The following is a 23,139-nucleotide window of genomic DNA, read 5'->3' as shown; positions in this document are numbered from 1 at the left end:
AGACCAGGACGTTGCGTTTAGGGGACGTTATGGTCACATAACGTGCCCCTAACGCAACGTATGGTGGTGCGGGAGAGGACGGTACCAAGAGCCGCGTTAGAAGCAGCTCTTGGTGTGCCTGCTCTGTCGGAGGCACTGCGGAGACCACGTGAGCGGAGCGGAGCATCACGTGGTCCCGCCAGCCAATCCGCGGCCGCTCCAGGAAGTAAACACTGCAAGTGCAGTGAATATAAAGTAGCCATGTGTCTGGCTACGTAGCGGCCTCTCCCCGCCTCCTCTCCGCCCCTAACATAAAAAAAAATTCACCGTACTGAGCGTGTGCAAACAGTCTAACGTGGCTTAGCCGCGTATAAAGTACTGCATGCAGTACGTTGATCTTGACGTGAAGCGTTACTGAGTAACGCAACGTGGGCACTGTGAACAGCCCATTGATTTATCATTACTGTGCGGTGGGGTGTGTTACAGGCTGCTCTAACGTGCGCCTGTAACGTCCCACTGTGAAAGCAGCCTTAAAGGACCTCTTTCACAAAAATCTTAAAATTTTAAATACATGTAAACATATACAAATAAGAAGAAAAATGAGCCATAAATTACCTTTCTCCTATGTTGCTGTCACTTACAGTAAGTAGTAGAAATCTGACATCACCGACAGATTTCGGACTAGCCCATCTTCTTATTGGGGGGGTTCTCAAGGTTTTCTTTATTTTTAAAAGCACTTATTGAATGGCAGTCGCTCCATCCAACTGCCAAAAAAGTGTGCAGCGAGCAGGGGGGCTGGCCAGCATCATTGTATAAATCTTTTTCAGGGAATGTCTTTATCCTACCTAATGAAAGGCAAGTGTCCCTGCGTCTATTCACAATTTTTTTCAAATCAAGCTTTGTTCCCCCTCTCTGTCCCTGTCCTCTGTCCCTCTGTGTCTCCTCAGTGCCAGCTCTGTGCCCGCTGTGTGCCAGCTCTGTGTGCCACACCGGTGTCTATGTGCCCGCTCTGTGTCTCTTTGTCATCTCTGTGCCTGTGTGCCAGCTCTGTCTCTGTGCCCGCTCTTTGTCAGCTCTGTGCCTGTGTGCCAGCTCTGTCTCTGTGCCAGCTCTGTGCCTGTGTGCCAGCTCTGTCTCTGTGCCCGCTCTTTGTCAGCTCTGTGCCTGTGTGCCAGCTCTGTCTCTGTGCCCGCTCTTTGTCAGCTCTGTGCCTGTGTGCCAGCTCTGTCTCTGTGCCCGCTCTTTGTCAGCTCTGTGCCTGTGTGCCAGCTCTGTCTCTGTGCCTGCTCTTTGTCAGCTCTGTGCCTGTGTGCCAGCTCTGTCTCTGTGCCCGCTCTTTGTCAGCTCTGTGCCTGTGTGCCAGCTCTGTCTCTGTGCCCGCTTTTTGTCAGCTCTGTCTCTGTGCCAGCTCTTTGCCTGTGTGCCAGCTCTGTCTCTGTGCCCGCTCTTTGTCAGCTCTGTGCCTGTGTGCCAGCTCTGTCTCTGTGCCAGCTCTGTGCCTGTGTGCCAGATCTGTCTCTGTGCCCGCTCTTTGTCAGCTCTGTGCCAGCTCTGTCTCTGTGCCCGCTCTTTGTCAGCTCTGCGCCTGTGTGCCAGCTCTGTCTCTGTGCCCGCTCTTTGTCAGCTCTGTGCCTGTGTGCCAGCTCTGTCTCTGTGCCAGCTCTTTGTCAGCTCTGTGCCTGTGTGCCAGCTCTGTCTCTGTGCCAGCTCTTTGTCAGCTCTGTGCCTGTGTGCCATCTCTGTCTCTGTGCCCGCTCTTTGTCAGCTATGTGCCTGTGTGCCAGCTCTGTCTCTGTGCCCGCTCTTTGTCAGCTCTGTGCCTGTGTGCCAGCTCTGTCTCTGTGCCCGCTCTTTGTCAGCTCTGTGCCTGTGTCCCAGCTCAGTACAAACACAGAGCTGGTGATAGTATGCAGAACCAGCGTCTGTGCCCTAACATACTTAAAGAGAAGCTGAACTGAAAAAAAAAGTAAAAATAACCATACACAGGTCATACTTACCTCCTGTGTAGTCTGCTCCTCAATCTCTTTCTCCTCCCCATTCAGAAAATGGCCATTACCCCATAACAGCTTCCTGGTCAGCACACTGTTTAACTGTAATATCACCACTTGAGCCATAGGGAAACATGGACATTACCTTGCACATTCAGTTGTAACTGACAGCTGCTGATATATAACTGACAGCAACTGGTATATTTCAGTTCTGAGAAAATATTGTCAGAACTGGAAGGGATCGCTGTAAGAAGAAAATGGTGAGCTTCTGAAAGGAACTGACAGTGAGGTAAGTATGTAATATTCATTTGCAGGTACATCATGTGTCTGTTTTAAATAATTTTCCTTGCTTCGGGTTCCCTTTAAATCCCACCTCGGGTTCTCTTTATGTAGGGCTGGGACTCAAACTCCCTCGCTGCTCTCCCCAAAAAAGAGAGAAGTGTTCCTTGTGTATTTTATATTGCCACAACCTCCTGTACCAAGCCGAGTACCGATTTCTCTCATCCAGCCATACCCCCCACACACTCTCTCTCTCTGTGCGCTGCTATAGCTGCCTGTAATTTCTATTACAGCCTATGGAGGCGGCGGCGCCCAAATCTACCTGCGCTGTAATGAAAGCGCTCGCTCACACACACCCAGGTGAATTCCCCTATGTGACATCCCCCAGCTGTGCACAGCATCAGCAGCTATCCTCTCCTGGGCACAGCGGCTGGCGGGACACGTGATGTGCGGAGGATACCGCCGCTCATACCTCTCCCTCTATCACCGCTCCAGCGGACTCCACTAATGAGGCGAGTGCCTTCTGCAGCCGCACACTCTGCCAGGGGAGGGAGGGGGGCACAGCGATCGCGGAGGATATAATGTACAGTATGATGATGGGCCTCCAGAATACAGCAGAGGACCGTCACCATCACAAGTCACTATAGCAGCCTGGCCACTCTGCACAGAGCAGCGCCAAGCACAGCTATTCCAATGTGTTCCCTTACATACAGCGGGGCGAAATTACCTCCAGCCCGGGGCCCCTGTGCGGCTACAGCCCCATCACCACCAGCCCGGGGCCCCTGTGCGGCTACAGCCCCATCACCACCAGCCCGGGGCCCTTGTGCGGCTACAGCCCCATCACCACCAGCCCGGGGCCCCTGTGCGGCTACAACCCCATCACCACCAGCCCGGGGCCCCTGTGCGGCTACAACCCCATCACCACCAGCCCGGGGCCCCTGTGCGGCTACAGCCCCATCACCACCACCCCGGGGCCCCTGTGCACCGGGGACATCTCTCGGACATCTACTCCCCCGGTGGCCTCCTCTGCTCACCTGAGGGCAGCGGTACAGAGTCCCCCCCTGCTCCGACTGCAGTGATTGGAGGGGGAACCGCTGCAGCGGGGCGGCCCGGGACCCCCACACACCTGCCTGATCCCCCAGCAGAGCCTACCCCTCCCCTAAGCTGTAGTGATGGAAGCTGGACGACCCGGGACCCCCATATACCCCTCACATCTGCCTGATCCCCCTCCCCCGGCTGCAGGGATGGATGGGGCGGCAGCAGCGGAAAGTTAGGAAAAGTTCTTGAGAAGTTGGTAAGTGTTGGGGGGGAGGGGAGCCCGCAGCGCACCCACCTGTTCCATCATCTCCATGCTTCTCTCCATGCCTTCTCTCTGCACGCCCTGCCACTCCGAATGAAATATACTGAAGAATAGTACCGCCGACAATATAAAGTCACTGTCACCTCCCTCTGGGCTGTCAGTGACACTCCGCCTTTCCCCACAGTAGTCCAGCCCATGTTCCCAGAGAAAAGGCTAGAACATGATGGGCTGGACTGTGGGGCCGGGCTGTGACAGGTGGCAGACCAGCAGGGGGGGACAGAGACCGGTGACAGCGTCACTGTCTGCTGGTATTTCTCTATGGCTCATTTTCCACAGTCCATAGTCCCGATTGCTGCATATTTACACTAGCTGACTCAAAGGCGTAAGGATACGGGATTTTGCAGCTGCAAGGCGGAAGGATACAGTTTCAGCTGACAGCGAGCGCGGGTGTTTGAAAAGCTTTTTAATAGGAAGGAAGAATTGAAGAGAGGAGGAGGAGACGCAGAAGGCTGGAGGAATGTCTGATGCTGCAGTAGTCAGAAATCAGTGGTGTCTGTGAGTGTTTCTCGCTCACGACTTCACTCACACCACCAGTGGACAAAAGGGCAGATCATGGATGTCTGATAGCTGACACCAGGGAGAGAAGCAGACATGGAGGGATTACTAGTTGACTAGTGTGAGTCTATGACATCTAGGGAAAACAGGATAGATACTGTGAAAGCAAGCAAGGATTCTGGGCATACATTAGAATAGATGACAGATCACCAAGTAAATTTCTCTAAGCATGCAGGGAACTTGGTTACTCTGCTGTGCAGGGAACGCAGTCACACATCCTCACCATACACTGAAAATAATGCACTTTACCTCACTGCTTAAAGAGACACTGAAGCGAGAATAAACCTCGCTTCAGTGCTCATAGTTAGCAGGGGCATGTGTGCCCCTGCTGAAACGCTGCTATCCCGCAGCTAAATGGGGGTCCCTTACCACCAAACTCCCCCCCCCCCCCCCCTGCAAAATCTACGACCAAATTGGTCGTAGATTTTGCTGCTGTTGAGGCAGGGCTAATGGCTGCAGCCCTACCTCTCAGCGCCGTCTATCAGCGGCGCATCACCGCCTCTCCCCCGCCCCTCTCAGCGAAGGAAGACTGAGAGGGGCGGGGGAGAGGCGAAGTCACACGCTGACAGACGCGCGTTACACGCTGACAGACGCGGCGGTTATCCCTGCCTCAATCCGGAAGAGATCCCCCGGCTGCACGGAGGGGGATTTCGGGGGGTAAGGGACCCCCGTTTAGCCGCGGGATAGCGGCGGTTTAGCAGGGGCACACGTGCCCCTGCTAACTATGAGCTCTGAAGCGAGATTTATTCTCGCTTCAGAGTCTCTTTAATTGCTAACCTGTTGCCTATTATATGAATGATATGGTGCAAAATCATTTTGTGGGGCACAGGGTGCCTAATTGCTATATGGGAAACGTCTACTTATTAAGTGGTATGTGTCACTACTCACTAATTGCTGTATGCTCTGCTACCTTACTACTTCCTGCTATCCATCTGCTACCTTACTACTGTGCAGAGGGATATGCTGCCTAACTGCCATGCAGGGGTATAAATGGGGGATATATGCAGTCCTATTGCTATGTGATGGATGCCTAATTACTGTACTATGTGGGACATGTGCAGCTGTATTACTATGTGGTAGATGTAGCGCCTAACTGCTAAATGGGGGATTTGCTGCCTAAAAATTGCTATGTGTGAGATATTTTGGCTGTTATGTGGGAAGATTCTATAGGAGACTTCGGAGCTAATCTACTTTAGGGGACCCAGCAGGAAATCTAGCTAACGTGATTGGGTGGATGGCATGCTCTTGAACTTATAGGTTTCAGATAGGTTGTAATAAACTACACCCACGTTGTTCAGCCAATCACAATGCTCGGTGCGGTAAAGGGTGCTGTGATTGGAGAGTTGTTCCCTATGAGGTTTCCTGCTGGGTCCCCTAAAGTAGACTAGCTCTGACACTTCTAGCCTTATTTTTTTTGTTGTGGTGACATATAACCTGTCATTGCCATGCCCACAAACACCACAGCTTGTCGCACGGTTTCCTTTTATTGGTGCCCAGAAGTGCCCCGAATCTTTTGGGATGCTGGCAACGCCCCTGCCCCTCATTCTCCCCTGTGGTGGTGCTGCTGCTGCCACTAACTCACCTCAGATCGGCGGCGAGCAGTAGATAGGAATCAGCCAGACCAGCGCATAGCAGCCGCATGGTGTACTTTAAATGCTGGACGTGACCGATGATGTCACTTCCTGCATTTGAATTCACCGCGTGGCTGCAATGCGCTGTTCTGGCTGACTCCTATCTCCTGCTCGCCGCCGATCTGAGGTGAGTTAGTGGCAGCAGCAGCACCACCACAGGGGAGAATGAGGGGGGGGGGTATATTTAAGCAGCCGCGGGCGATGCAACGGTAGATGGCTTCTTCCTCCTCCATGCCCCCAGACGGACCCAGGACCATGGGAGCCACATACTTCTCTCGTTGCCACTCAAGTACCAGCTGCTGTGGGGTCCTGGGCTGAAGGATGAGGTCAGTGCTAGAGGCAGAAATGAGATGTGCTGCTGGGGTTACAGAGGGACAGGGGTGTGATATGCTGGGGGAGGGGGGTGGCTGGAGTGTGATGTTTTTGGTGGGACAGGTGTGTGATGTACTGGAGGGGACAGTGAAGTGATGTACTAGAGGGGACAGTGAAGTTATGTGCTGGAGGGGACAAGGGTGTGATGTGCTGGAGGGGAGGACTGGGGTGTGATGTGCTGTGGGGGACAGTATTGGCATGTTCTGGAGAGGACAGGGGTGTGATTTTCTGGGAGTACAGGGGTTTTGTGCTGGAGGGGACATGGTTGTCATGTGCTTGGGAGACAGGGGTGTCATGACACCCCTGTCTCCCCAGCTCACAATACCCCCTGTCCTCCCAGCATGACACCCCTGTCCCTCTGTTTCCTCAGCATACATTTACTGGTGAAAGGCTGTCTGTCATTATGTGCATTTACTGGTGAAAAGCTGTCTCTTATGTGCATTTACTGGTGAAAAGCTGTCTCTCATTACGTGCATTTACTGGTGAAATGCTGTCTGGGGAAACGCTGTCCCTCATTACATGCATTTACTGGTGAAACGCTGTCTCTCATTATGTGCATTTACTGGTGAAATGCTGTCTGGGGAAACGCTGTCCCTCATTACATGCATTTACTGATGAAAGGAAGTCTGTCATTACGTGCATTTAATGGTGAAAAGCTGTCTCTTATGTGCATTTACTGGTGAAACCCTGTCTCTCATTACATGCATTTACTGGTGAAACGCTGTCTGTCATAATGTGCATTTACTGGTTAAAGGCTGTCTGTCATTGCGTGCATTAACTGGTGAAAAGCTGTCTCTCATTACATGATTGTTGATTGATGCTTTTACTGGTGAAACGCTGTCTCTTACGTGCATTTACTGGAGAAACGCTGTCTGTCATTACGTGCATTTGCTGGGGAAACGCTGCCTGTCATTATGTGCATTTACTTTATATTTTTTTATGCAACTACATTAGCTGGTACAAATACATTACAGTTAGCCCCTCCCACACAATGTCATGACCACGCCCACACGTTTGCAACGGCGCGCAAATTCCCCCCATGAGCCCCGCCTGCCAGCCATTGTGCCCCTCTTGAGCCCCCCAGAAATCTGAAGCTGGAGCCGCCACTGTATCACAGCAGCAGCACTTTCCCCCTGCATCTCCAACCTGGCAATAGCAGAAAGCTCTGGACACCACCAAACCAGAACCCGCTCCCCAGACAGAATTACATAACTACCCCCACCACCGAACAACCAATTTCCTCCCAAACTAGATAGCCACCATGCAGCCTCCATCCCAGTGAATACGATAGTCCAGCAGAGAAGGCAGCCGCAGCGGGGGAGAATGACAGCACCAGATGACTCACATTCACCTATTGCGATCCAAGCAATAGAGGTCCCGTCATCCGGAGCCCATCTGTCTCCTCTAGAGTGCTGCCACTCTGTTACTACTACTATTACTACTTCCTACTTCCTGCCTGATCTGAGAATCAGGAAGTTCAGAGCGAGCGGCTGCACTGTAGAAGAGACAGATGGGTTTCAGATGACGGGATCTCTATTGCTTGGATCATGGATAGGTGAGTGAGCGTTTGCCATCTGCTGCTATCATTCTTGCTGCAGCTGTGGTTCTCTGTGGGAAGGGAGGGTGGAGTGGGCAGCGGCAGAGCGCACAGTAGCAGGAGGGGGACCTAGGAGGAGAGCCTGGCTCTGAAGACAATCAGCAGCACACAGCATCATTTGACAAGACAAATAACATTTATATCGCGCTTTTCTCCTGGCGGACTCAAAGCGCCAGAGCTGCAGCCACTAGGACGTGCCCTATAGGCAGTAGCAGTGTTAGAGAGACTTGCCTAAGGTCTCCTGCTGAATAGGTGCTGGCTTACTAAACAGGCAGAGCCGAGATTCGAACCCTGGTCTCCTGTGTCAGAGGCAGAGCCCTTAAAGGGACTCCGAGCAGTGCCTGTGGGTATGCCTTTAAGCATACCCACAACTAATTAATTACATCCTCACACCTACCAGCATGACGTTTGTAATTATATCCCCCTGGGTTCCTTATATTTCATTGCATTGTGCTGAATCGAGCTGTCGACTTTTGGAGAAAAGTCATCCTGTGTAATACAATGTAACTATGGAAAGATGCATATCATTTTGAAGCTCTCTTTCTCCTCTGTACAATGATAGATAAACCGCCACCCTACGCCTTTTAGTTTTCGCTATTTTTGCAATCGAAATTGCAATGGTCGCGATTTCGATTGCGAAAATAGCGAAAAACTAAAAGGCATAGGGCGGATCTTTATATATAATTGGAAAGAGGAGAAAGAGAGCTTTACAATGATATGCATCTTGTGTACACAGCAATGGCGCTGATCAGCAGCCGTGGCACACAGCTCCACACTTCTTTTTGCCTTTTTGTTTCTTTTAGTTGACCTCTGCTTAGTTTTGTTACTTTTTTGTTACTTTTTTTACTTTGCTACTTTTTGATACTTTAGCCTAGTCCTTAGTTTTTAGTTTACAGCGGACTTTTAGCCAGTTACAGCTAACTGCGAAACCCACTGCGAGTCTCTTGTCCTGAGCCGCATCCGCACTGCCGGGTCTCTGCTGCGAGACTCAACCCGGAGATTCAGCCAGTCCCATCTCCGCCGCCGCCAGACCCTCCGCCGGCAGCCTCACGGAGCAAGAGGAAGTAAAAGCTCCGACAGACTGCAGAGGGCAAACCTTCTCCCGGGGCCTTCATCCCCGCTCCCAGATCCGAGCACGTGCTGGGGCCGCCCGCCGATCGCCACCAGGCCCTTAGCCCCTGCGGGGACAGCTCCACCAGGCACCCGCTGAATACACCCGGAAGACAGCCTGCGGGTCTCCGCTGCGGGGCTATCTGCAGCGGGCAGCCAGCCACCTACCGCACACTGAGGACCTCTCTCTCAGGTCTCTCCGACTGCCTGGTCTCTACTGCGAGACTCAACCCGGGGATTCCAGCCGCCAGACCCTCCGCCGGCAGCCTCACGGAGCAAGAGGTGGAAAAGCTCCGACAGACTGCGGAGTGCAGACCTTCATCCCCTGCTCCAACACGTGCTGAGGCCGCCTGCCGATCGCCACCAGGCCCTTAGCCCCTGCAGGGACAGCTCCACCGGGCACCCGCTGAACACACCCGGAAGCCAGCCTGCGGGTCTCCGCCACAGTAGCCAGCGGGGATATCTTGCAGCGGACAGCCAGCCACCCTCTAAACACTGAGGACCGCTCAGGAATGCCAGGCCTCCCATGTGGACTGTAGCAGCAGAGAGGCTCCCGGACGCCTCATCAGCGATTGGAGCCCCACCGGTGCCCAGACACTGCAGCTGCGGCAGGATAAGGAGGCACTCCGACCCACACGGCACCCGTCCATCCGACTGCCGCATACCAGGGAAGAACCACCATGGGTAAGAACCTTTGCCTTCCTCACTCTCCACCTGCCTGTCTGCCGACCCACAGCGGCCCGCTTCCCTGCTCTCCAACTGCCGGACCTCCAGTTTTCTCTGCCCTCCAACCTGCCTGTTCACTGACCCACACCAGTCCGGCTTGCTCTCTTTCTTTCTTGCCATCCAATGCCTGCTGACCTGCAGTTTTTCTCTGCCCCCCAACCCGCCTGTTCGCTGACCCACAGCGGTTCTGCTTCCTTGCCCTCCAACTGCCTGCAGTTCTCCAATCCACCTGGTGTCAGCCTGCATGCACTCCTGCGGAGCAAGCTGGGGGCACCACTCCTGCGGAGCAGGCTGGAGGCATCAAAATGCCATGCACCTCCACCCCACGCTGGCGTACCACCACCCCCCGTGCCAGCGGCCAGCGCCTGCCCAAGCTGCCCCCAGTCACACGCACCACCTACACCAGAGAACAGCTTCTAGGGTGGGAGCCACGGGGCCCCCCTCCACCTGAAGCCGAGCCCCTGACCACTCTGGTCTGGGACCACATACGGCAAGTCCTAGACCCAGCCCTGAGACTGAGGCCAGGCCAGCGGCGGAGAGGATGCCGTGCTGGAGCCCGAGTGAGGCTAAGGAAGAAGGGCCTACGCTCAGCCATCCCCTCAGTCCTCCTGGCGAATGTACAATCCCTCCCTAACAAAATGGAAGAATTACGCCTCCTCTGCGACAGGAGGGATCTCGGTAGTTACACTCCGGTCTTCTGCTTCACGGAGACATGGCTACATGAGGACATTCCCGAGAACGCCCTCATTCTCCCGGGCTTCAGCATCATCCGAGCAGATCGGGACCCTGTCCTTTCGGCGAAGAAAAGAGGTGGCGGCATCTGCTTCTACATCAGCTCCTTATGGTGCCCCACCTCGACGATACTCGACAGGAAGTGTTCCCCGGACCTGGAACTACTACTGATTAACTGTAGACCGCCATACTCACCACGAGAGTTTTCCTCTTACGTCTTTGCCGGAGTTTACATCCCCCCCGATGCTGACGTCAAATCTGCCCTACTGAACCTAAGCGAGACCATCCTGCAGTGGGAGACATCCCTTCCGGACTCACTGTTCATCATTGCGGGCGATTTCAACAAGGCCAACCTGCGCCAGGAGATGCCACGCTATCATCAGCATGTAGCTTGCCCCACCAGGGGCCCGAACACCCTGGACCACTGCTACACGACATTGAAGGATGCATACAAAGCGACTCCATGGGCAGCCCTGGGCTCCGCTGATCACTGTCTCATCCATCTGATCCCTACCTACAGGAGGCGCCTAGAATCAGCCAAACCGGTCGTTAAGTCTTCCAAAGTGTGGTCAAATGAGGCCAAACTGAAACTTCAAGCTTGTTTTGAATGCACCGACTGGAGGTCCCTGGAAGCGCCAGACCTGGACGATTGGGCAGATAACGTCGCCTCATATATCAGTTTCTGCGAGAACTTGTGTGTACCAACGAAATCCTTCAAGGTGTACCCGAACAGCAAGCCGTGGTTCACCAACAGGCTACGGCAACTGCAGAGACGAAAGGAGGCTGCACATAAGTCCGGCAACCAGGAAGACTACAGAAAGGCAAGAAACGATCTTAAGCGGGAGCTAAGTGCGGCCAAAAAAGAGTATGCGGAGAAAATAAAAGTCAACCTGCGCTCAAATGATTCACACGCTGTATGGAAGGGGCTGAAGGCCGCCACCAACTACAAGCCCGTACCCCAGCATGCAACACCCAGCCCGACACTAGCAGAAGAACTCAGCAGATTCTACTGCAGGTTCGAGAAACAGGAAGAACCGGAGGGGAACCAGGTACCGGCTACCCCACCTCCATGCCCTGCAAGCAACACCTCGAGACTGCCCTTTCCCACGATGGTGAGTGAGGCCGAGGTCTTGCGCCTCCTATCTACTCTAAATGCCAGGAAAGCCCCCGGCCCCGACGGAGTATCTCCAGCTTGCCTGAAAACCTGCTGTCGGCAACTTGCCCCAATCCTCTCCGCTATCTTCACCAAGTCCCTGAGTGATGGCAAGGTCCCTGCGTGCTTCAAGAGGTCAACTATCGTACCTGTCCCTAAAAAACAAGGGGTCACCGAACTTAACAACTTTAGGCCCGTGGCCCTGACGTCCGTCATCATGAAAACCATGGAGCGGGCGGTCCTAGCCTACCTCAAGCTTTTCACTTCGCCCCTCCTTGACCCCTTCCAGTTTGCTTACAGAGCAAACAGGTCTACCGATGATGCGATCAACATCTGCCTGGAGCTCATCAATGACCACCTCGACAGGCCGGACACGTATGCCAGAATACTACTCCTAGACTTCAGCTCGGCCTTTAACACCATCTGCCCAAGCATTCTCCAACGGGACCTAGCTGCACTTGGAGTCCACCCAAGTCTACAACATTGGATCACAGACTTTCTTACCAACAGGTCCCAAGTCGTCAGACTGGGCGACATCCACTCTCAAGCAGCGACCACGAACACCGGAGCCCCCCAAGGCTGTGTCCTGTCACCACTGCTGTTCTCCCTATACACAAACAACTGCAGATCGGAGGCAGACTCTGTCAGGGTCATCAAGTTCGCCGACGACACCACCATCGTGGGCCTTGTCACCAAGGACAATGTCCAGGAGTACCGTCAGCAGGTGGAGAGAATTTGCAACTGGAGTAAGGAGAACAGGCTGGTGCTAAACACTGCTAAGACTGTCGAATTAATCATCGACTTCAGGAAGTCCGCTTCCACCCCACCTCCAATCTACATCGGCGGCAGTGAGGTAACCAGAGTGCCCTGTGCCCGGCTTCTGGGCACTACCATCTCCAGTGACCTCAGCTGGAAGCCCAACATCACTGCCACCCAACGGAAAGCCCAGCAGAGACTCTTCTTCCTCCGCCAGCTGAGAAAGTTCGGCATGACTCAAGAAATTCTAACCAGCTTTTACTCGGCCACCATTGAGTCGATCCTCTGCTCTTCCATCTTGGTGTGGTATGCTGGCGCCACTGTTGACGACAAGGACAAACTACAGAGAGTCATCAGGTCAGCAGAGAGGATCATTGGGTGCCCCCTCCCCTCACTTGCCCTACTACACGACAAGAGACTCCGATCCAGGGCACTGAGGATTGCAAGTGACCCCTCACACCCAGGCCACCGCTACTTCAACCTTATGCCCTTGGGCCGGAGGCTACGGGCCATATCCACTAAGACCATGAGACACAAGAACTCGTTCTTCCCCTCGGCAGTCAGTCTCCTTAATTCCCTCCACATTCTACCTTCAAAGCAAGCCACAACGAGCGGTGACGCTAGCTGCGCTATGGCTGACTAGTCAACCAGCCCATAAGACTGACTACCTACTAACTACTAGACATCTCAGCGACACACTGGGAATGTGTTGTATTATGACAATGTATTGTTAACCCGATGCCTATGATGTATATGACAATGTATATGATGTATATGCCTGATGTATATGACAATGTATTGTTAACCTGATGCCTGCTGTTCACTGCTGTCTCTCTCTCTGTACTCTTCCTGTCTCTCTCTCTGTACTCTTCCTGAGCTATTCGTACTGTGCCAAAAACAATTCCGGGCATGACCCTTCATGCTTGGCGAAATAAACTTGATTCTGATTCTGATTCTGATCTTTCCATAGTTACTGCACTGCTCAGAGTCCCTTTAACCATTATACCATCCAGCCACCGCTGACAGGATGGCGAGGGCTGGTTTATGTGCTGATGGGGCCCCTTTGACTCTGAATGGGGCCCCATGCGACTGCTTTTGTTTCCTGGTCGGTAATCCGGCCCTGGCCGTACTCATCGAGAAACGTGCGTCCTGCGATAAAATGTTCCCAGATGCGTTACGTCGTAAGGAACTCACACCTGTAATGGCTTTCATGTTGCTATATGGATTGTACACTATGTTGCGGTGCATCAAAACTGACAGTGCAGCGCATAGTGTGAATGAGCCCTTAAGCCCCATCTACACGATACGATTCTTTGTGCGATTCGATTACGATTCTATTTGCGATCCGATTAAATCCGACATGTCCAATCGGGATCCGGTTCGATTCAATTTGCCATTGTTTTGCAATGGCAAACCGAATCGAATCCCGATCGGATATGCCGGATTTAATCAGATCGTAAATAGAATCGAATCGAATTGCACTAAGAATCGTATGGTGTAGATTGAGCTATATGCATAGTACACACCATACAAAACAGCATGCTGCTTCAAGTTTGTTTACATGACGTGTGCGGTTGCGGAGGTTTATAAGTGTGGAAGCGCTCTGTTTACTTCCTGGTCTAGGTGTATTTTGGAAACGTCACGTAGTGGCGTCCAACACTTCTGGTGTAATGACAGATAGTGCCGCCCGGAAACAGCCTTCCTCACTTAGTATCACACATGCTCAGTGGGGACATAAATATTTTTCCGAAATATCTCAGTTTCTGCACGTCCTACACTCCCCAAATTTTCGGGGTAGAGAGAGGACCCCCCGATCTACCTCTGCATCAAATTGCAGCCCCCGAGCCCTGCTGGTTCCAGAGATAGATTACAGAAACCTATCTCGGGAATCAGCGGGGCTCGGGGGCTGCAATTTGGCACAGAGGTAGCTCACGGGGTCCCCTCCCTACCCTGAAAATATGGGGAGTGTAGGTAGTGTGGCTGCAGAGATATTTGGGACATTTAGCGTGGCACAAAAATTGAAAGGGATGCAGGCTCCTACTGCGCATGCGGGGCGGCACAACGTGCGTAGTGGCACTATCTGTCATTACACCGGATGGGCATTTGTATAGGCAGAGGGGAGGTGCCTAGTCTGCTTGCGTCTTGCAGTTTTCTGTCAGGTCTGCACATGCGAGTAGGCGTGACTGCATCCATCGCCGCTTCAGCTATTGGCTGCTGACGGTTTTAGCCACGCATGTCTTTTTTTGTATAGCGGACATCGATCTTGTTACCCATCAGGTCGACGTTGTATTGGCTGGAGCCTTTTTTCTGAGATAGGGAGTTGACTTCTCCCTGGTTGGTCGCTCAGAAGCTTCCAGCTCATTTCTATTGGCTCCTATGTGGAGTCAGTGATATACATAGCAAGGACTCGCTCTTTATGTGTATTAGGCTTGACAGACTTGAAAAAGAGAGGAGATACCCCTCGAAACATCATCTATTTCCACCAGGACAAGCTTTATTGCTTCGCTGTAATGATGTTTCTGCTGACTTTTTGAATAAAAGCTATAAATACTTACCTTGAAGACGGTGCCGGGACTTCTTTCTACAGGTGTGTGGCTATCCCAGGATCAAGGGACAACGTCCTCTCAAACATCTTTATTGAAAGTGAAGATAAACAGCACATACTAGTTGATGCTTCACTACAGTCATAACAGTGGGGTACTGAAGTGAAGAGTGAATATCAATTGAGTAAACAATAGGATATGAGAAGTTGTATATAGAAAATACATTCCTAAAATAATACAAAATAACCAGAGAGATAGTTAAGGTCACGAACATACAAATGCTCTGATAACTGTGCATCCGAAAAGAAGAAGAAAGAAAAAAAAAAGCAATGTCTGAGCTAACGAAGAGAGTGTCAAATCTGGATACTTACAGGGGTTGGACAAAGTAATGGAAACACCTAACATTTTCGGATCAGTGAAAAACGGCGCCTAGCGCCAATGGTATAAAAACGGCGCCTCATAGACTTTAACTACTAGGTTGGTTATAATTTATAAAAAATGGCAGATCTCTCAAAGATTTTCAAAGAGGCCAAATTGTTGGTGCTTGTATAGCAGGCGCTACTGTAACAGAATGCTTGGCATTTCAAGAGGTACTGTCTCAAAAGTAATGACTGCCTTTGAAAGAGAAGGAAAAACGTCCCCAGCAAAGCACAGTTGTGGCCAAAAGTCGAAGTTGTCTGAGAGAGACCGTCGGACTCTAAATCGAATAGTTAGAAAAGTTTGCAAGACCACGGCTCCTAAGATCACTGCAGAGCTGAATGAACACCTACAGAACCCAGTTTCCACAAAAACTGTTCTTCGGGAGCTGCACAAATCTGGATTACATGGAAGAACTGCAATTAGAAAACCTATGGTCTCAAAGACAAATGTTTCAAAGCGTTTAGAGTGGTGTAGAAACCACCAGAATTGGTCCCTCGAGCAGTGGAAAAATGTGATTTTCTCTGACGAATCATCGTTTACCTTATTTCCGACCGAGTGTACATTTGGAGCATTTCATCCAGACTGCCTTCTCCCAACCGTAAAACATGGCGGGGTTCTGTGATGATCTGGAGTGCTATTTGTTGGAAATCCGCCTGGCCAATGATTTCACTTAATGGAAGAATTAACAGCCGAAACTATTTCGGAATTTTGGGCAACCAAGTTCATCCCATGGTTCAAGAACTGTTTCTGGAGGGGAATGCCATCTTTGAAAATGATAATGCCCCAATCCATACAGCTAGAATTGTTAAAGAATGGCACGAGGAACATTCAAATGAAGTTGAGCATCTCATCTGGCCACCACAATCCCCAGACCTCAACATTATCGAGCATTTATGGTCGTTTTTAGAGATTCAAGTAAGAAGTCGATTTCCACCGCCATCGTCTTTAAAAGAACTGGAGGGTGTTTTAACTGAAGAATTGGCTAAAATTCCTTTGGAAACAATTCACAATTTGTATGGATCAATACCGCAGAGAACTGAGGCTGTAATTGCCGCGAAAGGTGGACATACACTATATTAAAATATATTTTGTTTATTTTCAAGGTGTTTCCATTATTCTGTCCAACCCCTGTAGGAGTAAATGAGAACCATATATACAACTGAGCCAAGGTTTCCAGGGGATAACGTCCTAAAGCACGTCAACCTGTTCCTTGTGGGTGCTGCCTAATATTTGCTCTTCATCTGAAACAAATGCAAGTCAATGGAGCAGTTTCCATTGCTTGCTGTTTTGCGATGTGATGCGACCCAGGAAAGGGATGCATGCTGCAGATTCTCTCAGCACGGAGAACAGGGAGCTGCATCCGAACTTTCGGAATCGCATCATTTTGCCGGTGGTCCCATAGGAATGCCTTGAGTGTGAATCGCATGCGATTTGGGAAGAATGAACTTGCTGAGCATTTTTCCTGCACATTAAAGAGGAACTGTAACATGAAAAGATCCCCTGGGGGGTACTCACCTCGGGTGGGGGAAGCCTCCGGATCCTAATGAGGCTTCCCACGCCGTCCTCCATCCGTCAGGGGTCTCGCTGCAGCCCTCCGTGGAGTCCGGGCAGCGGTGACGTCAATATTTACCTTCCTGGCTCCTGCGCAGGCGCTCTGACGGCTGTCGGCTCCGAACTATACGGAAATACCCGATCGCCGTCGGGTCCGCTCTACTGCGCAGGCGCAAGTTTCCTGCGCCTGCGCAGTAGAGCGGACCCGAATGAGATCGGGTATTTCCGTGTAGTTCGGAATGGAAAGCCGCCACAGCGCCCCCGCTGGAGCCAGCAAAGGTAAATATTGAACTGACAGTCGGCACAGTCGCCGGCTGTTCGGAGGGCTGCGGCGAGACCCCCGTGGGACAGAGGACGGCGTGGGAAGCCTCATTAGGATCCGGAGGCTTCCCCCACCCGAGGTGAGTACCCCCCAGGGGATCTTTTGAATGTTACAGAGTCTCTTTAAATGAATGCATTGAAAAACACATTACCAATGCATTTACTATGCAGCCCATAGACTTACATTATTTCCGCTCTGCGCAAAACACATGCAATTTTAACAGGTATGACCCTCACTTGTAAGGAATTACAGCCATAAAACACTCTCCTGGCAGAAAAATGGCTTCTGAGAGAAGAAAGGAGTTAATAGTTCATACATTTTAGCTGTGGCATACTTCAACTGAGCAGAGACAATTACACAGTAAAAACTTAAAACATAGATAATTATAAAATACAATTGTGGGATATCTACAAAAATCTTGCGAGACCGGCGAGAGAGACCATGCAGTGTGACGTCGGTAATCGCCATTTTCTGGTACCAGCAGTCTTCTGCTGGTACACAGTCTGTTAATGTGGGTCTCACTGGGTCTCTGGGTCTCTGGGTCTCTGGGTCTCTGGGTCTCTGGGTCTCTGGGTCTCTGGGTCTCTGGGTCTCTGGGTCTCCCCCCCCCCCCTCCCCCCCCCCCCCCCCCAAAAAAAGAGAGAAATGCTTGCTGCACTTTTCTATGATTTGTGCTGCTAGCATCCAGTGAAAATCAGAATTGCAAGCTGTAATCGTATTGCAATTTGCAGCAAAGAAGTCTTTAAGTGCATTTCCATTTTGCGTTTTTAGTCAATATTCATATTGGGCAAGTGCAGAAAAAATAGTTTTACCTAATTTCCCCCTCCTTTTTTTTTTTTTTTCAAAGAACGCATTAAAAATACTTGCGTTTTTTATATCCCATAAACTTGCTGAGCATTTTTCCTGCAAATAAAAAAATGCATTGAAAAACACTTAGTAGGCTTTGTTCATCAATCTAAAATCGAAATAGCTGACGGCAGTGATTTTTGATTTTTCAAGTGTTTTTTTTTTCCCCTCCCAGCGCTCCACTGCGCGCTACGATTTTGTGCAAAGTGCTTTTGTAAGCGCTTTTGCAGAGCGATTTCGTTTTGTCACTCCCTGACGTCAGTCAGGAAGTGAACTCTTTGACCCGGAAAAGAATAAATACAATGTATTTATTCTTAAAAACGCAAACGCAATTGGCAGGTAAAAAAAAAAAAAGATTTGTGAGCGTTTTGCGTTTTTCCTATACTTTCCATTGTAGCAAAATCGCCCGAGAATGGTACATGCAGCGCTTATGTGAATGGAAAGTAGACGACATGCGCTGATATGGACTATCCCATAAGGATTAATTGCACAAGGTATTTTAGGGCATTTTTCAAAGTCACCAGCGCTCAGAATAAGCACAAAATGTCCTACGTGTGAACAAGCCCCTAGCAATGTATTTATTATGCAACCCGTAGACTTTATTATTTCTGCTCTGCGGCAAACCACATGCAATTCTAACAGGTGTGACCCCTGCATTACACAATCCTAAACTGACGCGGGAGGATCCTGGCTGCAAGGGACCCCACGTACCCAAGGGGGCGGGAGGAAGCCCCAGGTAAGTATACATAACCCCACAACCACTATCTCAGGTACCCAGAGGGCCCAACCGTCCCGTTTTCGTCGGGACTGTCACGATTTTGGGGGGCTCTCCCGCTATCACGGTATGAGCCCCCCAAGTCCCGGGCAGCAGTGGGCAGTGAGGGTGGGAAAAAAATGATCAAGGCACCAGCCGCGGGTAAGTGGGATGTGGGACGCGTGCATCCCATTACTACCTCCCTCCCTCCCTTGGAATCTGGCCCCTGTGTGTCCCCCCGTTAGCAGAGTGCGGAGCGGGCTGTCCTTACCTGCGTCCATGCGTACCGATGTCCGGCTTCAATCTGCTTCCTGTGACGTCACAGGAAGCAGGAAGCCAGATGCTGGTACGCGTCCATGGATACCGGTAAGCTGACAGCCCGCTCCGCTTAGCTGCGCACTCTGCAAGCAGGGGGGAGACACAGGGGGGGGGACAGATTCCACGGGAGGAGGGAGATAGAATGTAAGGACAGGCATCCCGCATCCCACTTCCGCGCGGCTGGCGCCTCGATCATTTTTTTCTTGCATTGGCACCCTCCTCCCCACTCTCATGGCCATCCTCACCCTCCTCCCCACCCACCCACGGACACCCTCCTCACCATCATATATGGGGGAAATATGTATTTAAAAATATTAGGGGATTTTATAATTGAAAAAAAAAATTTAAATTTTTTTTATGGTAGGTGTGACTGGGGGGGGGGGGGGGGGGAGTGTGGTTAGGGGTGTGGCCTAAGTGTCCCGATTCCTAGCTTTAAAATGTTGGGAGGTATGGGTACCCTATAAGATATGTGAGTAGTGCCTGACGAATTATCTCTATAAGGGCTGGTGCACACCAAGAGCACTTCCGAGCGTTTTTCAGATCGCCAGTGCTTTCAAAAGTGATTGGCTACTGAAACCCTATGAGGGTGTTTCCACAGCAGCCTTGTGATTTTTTTAAAAACGCAAACGCACTGCATGTAGCAATTTTTTTTTAGAGCGAGTCAGCTTGAATGTATGTGCAAAAACGCTCATTCATTCAAAAATCACTCTGAAAATTGCTTTACAAAATTGCTAAGCACTAGCGATCGCCAGGGGTGTAACAATAGGGGATGCGACCCTTGCCCCCGCGGGTGGGGGGGGGCCTAGGACCTGCTCACGGCCTTTTTAGGGGGCAGGAGGGGTCGCAGCATAAGAGGAGAGTGTGGCAGATTGGTGGGGAGGGGGGACATTCCCCCCCCCCTCCCTCACCTTGGGCTCCCCTCTCAGCGCTCCCCCTCCTGCAATCAGTGGCAGCGGGCGGGCGACGGCAGGCTGAATACATACCTCCATCCCGCCGGAGGTTCCGATCAGTATGTGCTTCATGTTACTTCCTGTGTAAACAGGAAGTAGCATGAAGCTATTAGAGATCGGAGACCTCCTGCGCGATGGAGGTATGTATTCAGCCTGCCGCCCGCCTGCTGCCACTGATTGCAGGAGGGGGAGGGCTGAGAGGAGAGCCTGAGGTGGGGGGGGGAATGTCCCCCCTCCCCGCCGATCTGCCACACTCTCCTGTTATGCTGCGACCCCTCATGCCCCCCCCCCCCCCCCCCCAAAAAGCCCTGAACGGGCATGGGGGGGGGCGGGGATTTCTAGTTACGCCCCTGGCGATCACACTTTTGATTTTGGTGTGCACTAGTCCTCACTCTGGAATTTGTTTGCTTGCTACTTTATGTCCATATAGCACACATATCAGCTTTTTGCCATTTTTGACTACTGGAGGTACCGACTCCCGCAACACGCTTTGATAACACTAACATCTGATTAAATACATCCCCTGCAGTGCCAGCTCTTTGTCTATGAACTTTTTTTGTTGACACAAATAAATATGCTTTGCTCCGTTTTATCTTTCTCTTGCTGAAAGGGTTACACATCAGGAATGCAAGTGACATTTAGGCCTCGTTCACATCTGCTGCGCTGAGAAACGTGTAAAAGTGCATGTTAAAAAATGCATGCGCTGGTGCGCACGTTAGTGCGTTGCCCTGCGCTTTTTTTAAGCCCGTTTTTCTTATTGTAGTAGTAGCAGTTGTCAATAAAGCTTTGCTTTCATATGGAAATTTATTTTTTCCCCAATTAGGAGTAAAAAACACATGCGCTTCTACGCGCTAAAAAAGCACACTCCTTCACTTGCATTGATGTGCGCTTTACAGCTTAACGCACAGAAATGCATGCCACACTACGTTTTTGTAACGCTGCTCAGCGGCATCCCCCCAGCCCCGCCGATCGCCTCCGGCAATAGGCGATCAGGAAATCCCTGGAGGGCTTCCCCCGTCGCCATGGCGACGGGGCGGGATGACGTCATGGACGTCTAAGGGAGTCCCGATCCACCCCTTGCCGCTGCCTGGCGCGGATAGGCCAGGCAGCGCAGGGGTCTCGGGGGGGGGCTGTGCTGCGACGCGGAATGCGGCGAATCGGCGCGGGGCGGCGGCGATCGAAGTGCTGACGCAGCTAGCAAAGCTGCGTTCAGCAAAAAAAAATTACTCAAATCGGCCCAGCGAGGCCTGAGAAAACCTCCTGCGCAGCTTACCCCGAACTACGTTCGGGGTTACCGCCAGGAAGGTTAATGCTAGAACATTTTTCATCTTCAATTTAAATAAACTTTTTAGCACTTTGCAATGGAAAAAGTATCAAAAACTAGGTGAAAAGTACTATAAAAATGATTTTGAGTATTTGTTTGCTTGCTGGGGGTGTAAAAGGCATTTTATTTTCTCAGCCCCTGATGAGTCAATCGACGAAACTAGTTGGGTGGAGCCTAAGGAGCAGATGAGACGCTGGGCGAGCTCGTTGAGATACTTTTATATGCGCAATTTTTTCTGCAGTTTGTAAGTGAACAACTTTCTAATTTTGTATTAAATTAATGGAATTACGCTATGTCAAATCCTGCTTGAGTCATAGGTTGATTGTGTATTGTGTTGATTTTTCCAACATGTCCGATCAGCTTTCTATAGAAAAAAACAGGATAATCATTTGTTTTTCTTGATTGAATAAAAAAAAAAAAAAAAAAGATTCTTTTTAACTTTCATTTGATTTGATCATTTTGGTCGAATAAACGGGAGAATCAAATGTTTTATTGTATCGTGTATGGGCGCCATAGCAATCACTTAGGTGCAAAGAGTATAAGAAAGCCACACACCAAATTATATGAGGCCTGCAAGGCACAGGATCAATACGACAGCAGGAATCGACCAGATAAACAGAAATCCTGGAAAAAGTCAGCTACACCACCAATGTACTGTATATCTCAGTTAATAAAGTTTTTATTAGAACAACTTAAACAACAGGATCAATACAAATATAAAACCGTTTAAAAACAATGTGCTGAACAAAATGGCACAAACTTATATCCCCAAGAGAATATGTCGGAGGAACTGCAAATATGAGGTGCCACACTGCCTAAGGTAACCCTGCTGTGAGCTGTGTGTTATAACCCATCTCAGCTCAGGGGGGGCACACACCATGCAATAAAATGATCCGATTTATCAGCAATATGACAAAAACTATCGTTTCTACAGAAAAATCAAAAGCTTTTTTTTTTAAAGTGAAAATTCCAGATGTCCCATTTTTTTTTCTCCATCGGGAGCGGCGGAAATTTCTGATCAATTTTTTGCAAGATTGCACGGCATGTGGTAGGATCAGGGACGTTGCTAGGATCCTAGGAGGTCAGGGGCACCTGGTGCACCGGGTGAGGTGAAACTGCGGCGCGCGTAGCAAAAATGGGTGTGGCAATGCAGTGAGTGGGCGTGACCATGGGTGGGGCCAAATGTACACAAACTTAGGAGCGGTGTGCCTTAAAGATAATGGGCCTGCCCAGCTAAATGTTGGATGGAGGCCCCTATCCTTTCATTTGATAGTTTACTATCAGCATAGGCATAACGTAAAGATGCATACACAGACTCAATTTTGATTGGTCAATCACTGACCAATTTTACAACCCCCATGTAGTATGAGGTAAAACAGACGTTAAATACAGGCTTTACAGTGAATACTGTACATACCGGAGGTAGTAGGGATCAGCACGCAGAGTAACATCTTATACTGTACATTCTGGATATAGCAGAGATCAGCACACATTTCAGCTAACTTACTATCAGAACAGGCACAGAGTAGCAGCTTACACTGGCACATACTGGGGGTAACAGAGATCAGTGCATGCTGCAGCTAGTTTGATATCAGTACAGGCACAGAGTAACAGCTTATACTGTACATACTGGGGGTTAAAGAGATCAGCACACACAGCAGCTAGTTTACTATCAATACAGGCACAGAGTAGCAGCTTACACTGTACATACTGGAGGTAACCGGGATCAGTACATGCTGCAGCTAGTTTACTATCAATACAGGCACAGAGTAAAAGCTTCTACTGTACATACTGGTAGTAGCAGAGATCAGCACATGCTGCAGCTAGTTTACTATCAATACAGGCACAGAGTAAAAGCTTCTACTGTACATTC

The 23,139-nt window shown here is 50.5% G+C and overlaps 2 protein-coding genes across 2 annotated transcripts in view; one reads left to right on the top strand and one right to left on the bottom strand.

Moving 5' to 3' along the window:
* Nucleotides 1-3,656, bottom strand: part of LOC137570320 (C-type lectin domain family 5 member A-like) — a 106,817-nt gene extending 103,161 nt beyond the window's left edge. Inside the window, exon 1 of the mRNA XM_068278965.1 lies at nucleotides 3,580-3,656. Within this exon, the coding sequence (XP_068135066.1) occupies nucleotides 3,580-3,609 (30 nt within the window). The 5' untranslated portion in view covers nucleotides 3,610-3,656. The remainder of the gene's footprint in view (nucleotides 1-3,579) is intronic.
* The window catches only part of LOC137570321 (snaclec trimecetin subunit beta-like), a 902,833-nt gene that overhangs the window by 473,695 nt on the left and 405,999 nt on the right, over nucleotides 1-23,139 (top strand). The window lies entirely within an intron of this gene.

The sequence above is a fragment of the Hyperolius riggenbachi genome, chromosome 4, assembly GCF_040937935.1.
Source record: "Hyperolius riggenbachi isolate aHypRig1 chromosome 4, aHypRig1.pri, whole genome shotgun sequence".
Classification (NCBI taxonomy): domain Eukaryota; kingdom Metazoa; phylum Chordata; class Amphibia; order Anura; family Hyperoliidae; genus Hyperolius; species Hyperolius riggenbachi.
Note: the sequence above shows the minus strand (reverse complement) of the source record. Positions and strands in the feature narration are given on the sequence as shown.